This window comes from Fonticula alba (genome assembly GCF_000388065.1).
Source record: "Fonticula alba strain ATCC 38817 unplaced genomic scaffold supercont2.8, whole genome shotgun sequence".
Lineage (NCBI taxonomy): Eukaryota > Rotosphaerida > Fonticulaceae > Fonticula > Fonticula alba.
Genome location: NW_009242978.1, coordinates 741,631 through 749,446, shown reverse-complemented (window position 1 = coordinate 749,446; position 7,816 = coordinate 741,631). Strand labels below are relative to the sequence as shown.

General features: G+C 70.1%; 2 protein-coding genes across 2 annotated transcripts; one reads left to right on the top strand and one right to left on the bottom strand.

Moving 5' to 3' along the window:
* Positions 1-212: 212 nt before the first annotated feature.
* H696_04821 (hypothetical protein) lies at positions 213-3,947 on the bottom strand (the record flags this gene model as incomplete). Its single annotated transcript, XM_009498685.1, has 2 exons — positions 213-3,204; positions 3,401-3,947. 2 exons carry the CDS (start codon positions 3,945-3,947, stop codon positions 470-472), a joined length of 3,282 nt encoding a protein of 1,093 aa, XP_009496960.1. The 3' UTR covers positions 213-469.
* Positions 3,948-5,345: 1,398 nt separating this feature from the next.
* H696_04820 (lipoyl synthase) lies at positions 5,346-7,564 on the top strand. The gene is made up of 5 exons (XM_009498684.1): positions 5,346-5,887; positions 6,074-6,230; positions 6,448-6,505; positions 6,698-6,818; positions 7,003-7,564. The coding sequence occupies exons 1-5, from the start codon at positions 5,366-5,368 to the stop codon at positions 7,426-7,428; spliced, it is 1,284 nt and encodes a 427-aa protein (XP_009496959.1). The 5' UTR covers positions 5,346-5,365; the 3' UTR covers positions 7,429-7,564.
* Positions 7,565-7,816: the final 252 nt, after the last annotated feature.

The window sequence follows — 7,816 nt, the reverse complement described above, 5'->3', positions numbered from 1 at the left end:
CCCTCTTTGGCACTGTTCCTCTGCCGCGCCCTGTCCTTGTGCCCCTCTCCTCCCCCCCCCTCTTTTTTTTTCTCGCCGTGCGCGGCGGATATGGGAGACGGGCCGGCACCCCGCCCAACAAAAAAACAAACCCAAACAAACTCCAAGCCAACAACAAACAAGCAACACGCATGTGGAGACCCACACGCAGTGTCCAATATACATCCGATATTCGGTGTTTACCTATGCACTTATATTACAGGGGAGAAGGAGCGCCCGCCCCGGGGACACCAACCGAAACAAGGGGCGATAGCATGCGGGGATGGCACGCGCATACCATCCCCCCATATCGGGTGTCCACGGCGGCGGCATTGGGGGGAGGGGTCTCGGCCGGGGCCGGCAAAAAAGAAAAGAAAAAAAAAGGGAAAACGCCGGGGACGAGAGGGCAAGAGGGAGGGACAGGGAGGGGAACACCCAGCAACCGACCACGCTACACGGAATTCCGGCGCATGTCGGACAAGGACAGGATGGTGGCATCGGATGCGGGGGAGGCGTAGTATGCGAGCCCCAAATCGGCCGTCGAGTCAGGGGACGGGCTTGCGCGGAGGCCGGATGCCGGGCTGGGCGCCAAACTGGGCGCCTTGTCGGGGCGCACGCGTGACAGCTCGGTGGTCACCACCGATCTAAGGGAGGGGAATGACGCGGAATCCGAATCATCAGACTCGCTGGCGAGAGCCATGGCCGTTGTGGCGGCGGCGGCGGCGGCGGCGGCAGGGGCCAACATCGGCCAAGGGCCAGACGACGATATCCCCCGCCGGCTTGGCGTGTGAATGGTCGTGAGTCGGGCCCGCGGCGAGGCCCAGTAGGGCGAGGGCGGCGAGGTGGACGCCGGCGAGGCGGGAGGCGTCAAGGGCGACGGCGGCCCACCAGGGACCACCAGCGGCGCCGGGCGAATGGCCGCGGCAGCCCCGGCGCCGGTGCCCACGGTGGAGCCCCCGGCCCGCCGGGACACGCGCTCCTGGGCCAGCCCGGCCAGGCGCCGGCCCGCCACGACGCACAGCACCCCCATGCCAAAGAGAAAGGCCGTGGCCACGGACGACACCAGCGCCGATGCCAGGACCCAGTAGCGCGCCTGGCCCAAGGCCCGGCCAATGGCCCGGGTGAGATCTCGCTCCAGGCCGAGGGCCACCGAGGCGGTCTTCGTGTCGAAGATCAACCGGAGGGCCGTCTGCTGCCGGGCAAGATGCTCCAGCTGGGCACCGAGGGACTCGGCCAGGGCGGCCGTCTCCCGCGCGGCCAGGTCTTGCCGTTGGTGGACACCGCCGAGGGCCAGCTCCATGGTCAGGATGGACTTTGCCAGGTGCCCGCGCAGGCGGTCCAGTCGGTCCGACAGGTCGCGGTGCACCGACCCCCCGGGCCCCTGGGTCGGGGCTGCCTCGGCCGGGAGAAGGTCCTCCGCGACCGCGAGGTCCAGCTCGGCCAGCAGATCCAGCTCGGCCAGCAGGTCCCGAACGCCGGCGGCATCGGGCATCGCCGCCCCAGGCAGGGAGCCAGCATCCTCATCGCCGGAAAACGGATACCCATCAAAGACCGGGTCGTCGGCGGCGACGTCGGGCGAGTGCGAGGCCGCCGCCGCCGCCGCCGGCGGCTGCTGCTGCTGCGACTGATGGGCCGAATGGTGGCCGTACGGGGGGTAGGTATGATGGAAGTGCAGCTGCTGGTGGCCATGGTGGGAGACATATGGGCCGGGCGCGTGCTGGTGCTGGTGATGCGGATGATGATGCGGATGATGGAGATGGTGCGGATGGTGCTGGAAGGGCGACGGGTCGTCATCATAGTCGTAGTATGATTGCGCGTCATCCGGCCAGAGGAAGGCCCGGTCGGCCGGCGAGTGGAGCTGCTCCCAGCGGGCCAGGGGGGCCAGCGCATGAGCATCGGCCTCATCCTCCGGAGGCGTGTCACCGGACGGCTCGGGGCGCGTGCGCGGCCCGGGCGACGTGCGAGCGGCCGGCCCCCGGGTCAAAAGCGGCCCCCCGGCGGCATGAGGCCCCGGGGCATGCGCCCCATGGCGCAGCAGCGTCGAATGCGTGGCCGACGGGTGCGCCTGTGTGGTGATGGCCGTCGCCAGGGTGATGGCCTCGCGCAAGGACACCCAGCACTGCCGGACAAAGAGGACCAATGCTCGGAGGATCCGGCCGAAGAGGGCCACCGCACTGGCACTGCGCCCGACGGGCGCCATGCGCACATGCCACCCGGGGGCCCCCTCGGGCTCTTCCTCCGGGAGACACACATGCTGCGCCTGGAAGAAGGACCGGAGGGGAGACCGGCGCGGCGAGGCGGCGGCCTCGGCGCCTGCCCGGCCGGGAGGCAGGATCTCCGCCCCGCCGGGCGCCGTGCCCTCGACTTGCCATGGCAGCGCGCGGATGTCCTGGCTGCCCAGGGCCCGCTGAAAGGCCGCGGTTGCTTGGCTGGACCGGCGCCGGGCGGCATTCACCCGCTGCATGCGGTAGTAATCCTCGGAGGCGGTCAGCCCGTGGACCTTGATCAGGGTCACCGGGCACAGGGGATGCCGCCGGGAGGAGGTCCGGTGGTACCCTTCGAAGGTGAGACGCAAGTACCGAGCCCAGACGCCGGTCGGCGGGGGCGGCTCCAGGTGGGCCAGGCGCGCCCCGTCCCCCGGGACCGGGTCCTGGACCGGGGCATCCCCCGCCACCAGGGGAATGATCTGCAAGTGGCGAACATTGGCCGTCTCAAAGAGACCAATGGTGTGCCAGCCATCGGAGTCGGAGCCCGGGGTCCCGGCTGCGGTGCCGCCGCCGGACCCGCCGGCCAGCGGCGACACGAGCCCCGAGCCGGGCTGCGCAGCGGGAGCCTTCGGCAAAATGGGCCCGGCCCGCTCGCGGCGTGCCTCAACCCGCACGAACTGGGCCACGGAGGAGAAGAATTCCAGATTCCCGAAAACCAGCGTGTCCAGCAGGACCTCATCGCACAGCTCGATGACGATGCCCGGCGGGGGGAGGCGCTTGGCCGGGGGCTGGTCCAGTCGCGGCAGGCCCAGGAGACGTGCCAGCCGCCGCAGGGGCCCCTCGGCCGGGGCAGCCTCCTCCGGGTCCCCGGTGCACGGGGCGATGAGGTAGCGCTCCGGATCGTCCTCCAGCACGGCCGATGCGTGCTGGATCTGCGCGTGCGACTTCCACACAATCCGCGCCCCGCAGGATTTCGAAGCTACCACGGGGGAAGGTCGGAAGGGGGGCGGGAGGGGGGGGGAGGGGGGGGGGGGGGCCGAGAGCGGGTGGGCGATGAGTGCAAGGCATGGGCAGAGGCAGACAGGCAGGCGGGAGGAGAGGGGAAGAGAGAGAGAGAGAGAGAGAGAGAGGAAGGTTTGCCAAGCGGCGGGACATCCGAGGAGGGCTTCACGCACAGTAGTTTGGCCGGTCGACCGATGTCCCGGCAAGGTGCTCGGCGCGCTGGAGGGTGTTCGCCGCGGTGACCAGATCATTGGCCCGGCGGAGGAGCTGTGCAAGGGCCTGCTGGGCGCGTGCGGCAGCAGCCGCCGCCACCGGGTCCGTCTTCGGGGGCTTTGTCCGACGCTTCGGTGGCACATGCGCCCCCGGGGCGGGGGGTGATGGTGGCGGCGGCGGCGGCGGCGGCGGCGGCGGCGGCGGCGGAGATGAGGGGGACGGTGAGGACGAGTCGGGCCGCGTGGATGAGGGATCCGACCGGGTGGGCGCCTCCTCACCGGGCAGGCAGACTGGCTGGTAGGGTGGTGGCAGGCCGATGTGCCGTTCCAAGAGGGCGGCACGCGTGGTCCGGCGCGCCTGCCGGTGCTTGGTCAGCAGCGATGTCAACCCGTCAACCCCATTGGTCGGGCAGACGATCAGCGGGGAGACGGCTCGCCCGCGGGCCTCGAACGCGGCCCAGATCGACCCCGGCGGGCGAGGCTGACAGACGTCTCTCCTGAAGGGCATGCCGGCCAGCGGCCGCGGCATCACAAGCAACACGAGCGCCAGCCATGCGCCCGCAAGCGTGAGTAGGGGCCGACACCAGCGGCCGAGGCCCCGGACGGGAGGCCCTGACATGGTGTCAGGAGGAAGGCTCACCCAATGGAGGGGCCGCACGCCAGCATGGAGGGGCAGGAGCAGGCGCGTCCGGCGGGGAGAGGTGCCCGTGAGCGTGTGCGCGCGATGCCACACACGCTGGTGCGCGCACGCGGCGAGAAGCAGCCGAAGTGGGCGCGAGAGGGAGAAAGGAGGGGGGGGGGGAGAGGGAAAGAAGGAGGGGGAGGGGGGGAGTCAAGCGACGTGGGAGCCCGAAGACCCGGAGGCAGGAGGGGGACGATGTGTGCAAGAGGGGGAAGGAGGGGCGGACGTTCTCTCCCTCCTTCGGCCGGGTGTGCCCGGGCCGCCGCCAGATGAACGGGCCGGTGTGTGCCGGCATCCGGCGTATCGCCCTTTCGCCGGGCTCCTCGCCCCCCCCCCCCCGGTATCCTAGTCCGTGTTTCCGCCGAGCAAAATCCGCGCAGTGTCGAGGCATCTCATGGCCTCCGAGTTAAGGCGGCGGCGGCGGCGGCGGCGGCCCTGCCGCGGTGTGCTTCAGTTGGGTTCTGGCCGGCCGATCGTCCGGCCCCGCGGATTTTGGGATCATGTGTGGCGCCCCCGCGACCGGGCGTGATCCGGCGCGGATTTATGTTCTCCGCCCTGGCCTCGGCGCGGGTCGGACCATGCCGCACGCTCCTCGGCCTCTCACTGGGCCCGGCCCCGTCCCCCTGCTGGGCCCTCGGGAAGAAAGGCCCCGCCCCGCGGCCATGCCCGGGGCCACGTCTTCCGCCGCGGCTCGCCCCACGCCGCGGCGCGCACTCCCCGGGTGACTGGGGCGGCCCGCTCCCGAGTGGTAGACCCCCCCCCCCCCCCCCCCCCCCCCCCCCCCCCCCCCCCCCCCCCCCCCCCACGCATTGCCCCCCCCCCCCCCGCCTCGCCCCTCTCTGTCCGTTTGGCCCCAGACACCGGGGGGCGGGCGGGGCGGAGGGAGGCGTGTTTTCCGGGCAAGGGCCAGCGCAGGGACAAGCGGCACATACACACACAGGTGACCCATGTGCCTTTTTTTTTTTTTCGCCGCACATTTCCCGAAGGCCTCCCGCACAACAAGGAGGCCGGTCTCGGCTGGTCTCGCCACTCTCCCGTTCCCCGTGTCGGGCCCGGCTAAAAGCGCCCGGGCCCGCTGGCCTGCCGGCAGGATGGCGCGCCTCAATCCCCCGATCCCTCCTGCGCCTCCGCTGCCCGATCGCCCGTTCCTTTTTTGGCCTTTCTATTCCCCCCCCCCCTCCCCCGCCCGGGCTCTGAACCGCGCTTGCGTCGCCGCCCCCCCCCCCCCCCTCCCCCCCCTCCTGATGTTCCTTGCCGCGCGTCATACGGCCATCGCGGCCGCTCGGCGCCAGGTGGCCGTCTCGCTGGCCGGCCCTGCTGGCGCTGCCGCCGCCGCCGCTCGGCAGATGTCCTCATCCTCCTCGGAGGCCAATGCCCCGGCCGCTGGCAGCCGGCTGGAGGCCCTGCGCCAGGCAGCCTCCACCGGTCCCGGGCTCGGGGACTTCGCCTCTTCCGGGTCTCTGAATGCGGCGGCCATGTGCGGCGTGCCGGCCGGTAGCCCGGACATGGAGGCCATGAATGCCGCGTACGCGGCCTTCGCCGCGTCGGATCCGAACGCCGCCCCGGCCAAGGCCCGCGGCCCGCGCAAGGCCGTCTCCCGCGTCCCGCCCTGGGCGAAAATCGCCCTCCCCTCGGGTCCGAACTTTGCTCGGATCCGGTCCAACCTGCGTGAGCTCGGCCTGGCCACCGTCTGCGAGGAGGCCAAGTGCCCGAACATGGGCGAGTGCTGGGGTGGCGAGGAGGGCACTGCCACTGCCACGATCATGGTGCGTGGCGCGTGGCCGCGCGTCCCGGCCCCCCTCATGCTGCAGGGCCGGGCGTCTGCCTGTTTGTGTCGCTGCCAGCGGGGGAGGGGCTCACCGTCTGCTGGCCGACATTGCCGCTCTTCCGTTCCCTCGGGTGACTGACCAAAACCCCCGCTGCCTGACCCTCTTCCCTCGGGCTTGGCGCAGATCATGGGCGACACTTGCACCCGTGCCTGCCGCTTCTGCGCGGTCAAGACGTCCAATGCCCCGCCCCCGCTCGATCCGATGGAGCCCATCAACACGGCCGAGGCCGTGTCCCGCTGGAAGCTCGGCTACGTTGTGCTTACCAGTGTCGATCGTGACGGTGCGTCGCCGGCAGCTTTGCCCCCCTCCCCTCCCCCCTCCCCCCGTGCTGGGCTCCGGAAAGGGCATCCATTCGCTCGTGCAGCCGCAGCCATGCATGCGCACAGAGGGGGCCGGGGCGGGGGAGACAAGCGGTCCGCGCGGTAATGGTGGGATTATTCAGACGGCATGCTTGCTAACCCCTCGGCGGTGCTTCCCTCGCTCTCTCATTTCCTCAGACCTGGCCGATGGTGGGGCTGCGCACTTTGCCCAGACCGTCCGCGAGATCAAGTCCCGGTCCGTCCCTGGCGACCGCCCTCTTTGCTTTGCCTCTGGCGGGGCCCTGCTGGTGGCTGTCCACACCCTTCCCGCTGACCATGTGCCCTGCTCCGCTGTCTCCCCTCCCTCCCTCCCTCCAGCCATCCTTGGGCCGGGCATGCGCATACGCATGTGTCTGCGGGTATTTGCGCCGATGGTTCCCATCCACAGGAAGCCCGATATGCTGGTCGAGTGTCTGACCGGCGACTTCGCCGGCGACCTTTCTGGCGTCGAGCAGGTCGCTCTCTCCGGCTTGGACGTGTATGCCCACAACATGGAGACCGTCGAGCGCGTGCGTCCCTCCACAAGGCGGCCCTCGCCCCTGCTGCTCTTGCCCCCCGGCCTCTCCTGCCATTGCTCCTCCCCCGCGAGCAGCTCACTCACGCCCCCACGCGCGCGGGTTTTGTGCGGGAAAAATGCCCGCACACCCGCCCTCTCCACGCCCGCTCCTCCTCGCCCCGCGCCGGCCGCCACAGCTCCAGGGTGTGGTTCGCGACCGCCGGGCCGGCTACCACCAGTCGCTGAATGTGCTGAAGCGCGCCAAGGAGGTCCGCCCCGACCTGATCACCAAGTCCTCCATCATGCTCGGTGTCGGCGAGACCGACGAGGAGGTGGAGCAGACCATGCGCGATCTCCGCGCCCATGGGGTCGACTGCGTCACCCTCGGGCAGTACATGCGCCCGACCAAGGGCCACATGAAGGTGTCGGAGTACGTGCACCCGGACAAGTTCAAGTACTGGGAGCAGCGTGGCAAGGAGCTGGGCTTCGTGTATACCGCCTCCGGGCCGCTGGTTCGCTCGTCGTACAAGGCCGGCGAGCTGTTCATCGGGAACATCCTCCGCGACCGCCGGGCCGGTGAGATTGATGCCGCTCTGCAGCAGAAGGAGGCCGGCTCCGCCTAGATGGGCTGTGGGGCCACTGTGAACGCCGGAGATCTCGAAGCGCATGCCTGGCCGTGTCCCCGTCATCTCTCTCTCTCTCTCTCGTCCATCGGCCGCCATGTATGCCCTCCTTTTCCCCCATCCCCCCCCCCCCCTCTACCTCGGCCGGCTCTCGCGACAAATACCGAGCCGGCCATATATATATATAGGGAGAAACATGTGTGTCCCCCTGTCAGAGGGGTGGAGGGGCTCGGCAAATGCACTCAAAAAAAAACCCCACTCAACCGAGCACCCTCATCCTTCTCCCCCCCTGCCCTGGCGGGTTTTTCGTTCCTTCCTTCCTGGCGAGGGGGAAGGAATAATGAGGCCAGCAAACGAGCGAGCGCGCAACTAATGTACAGTCTAGTGA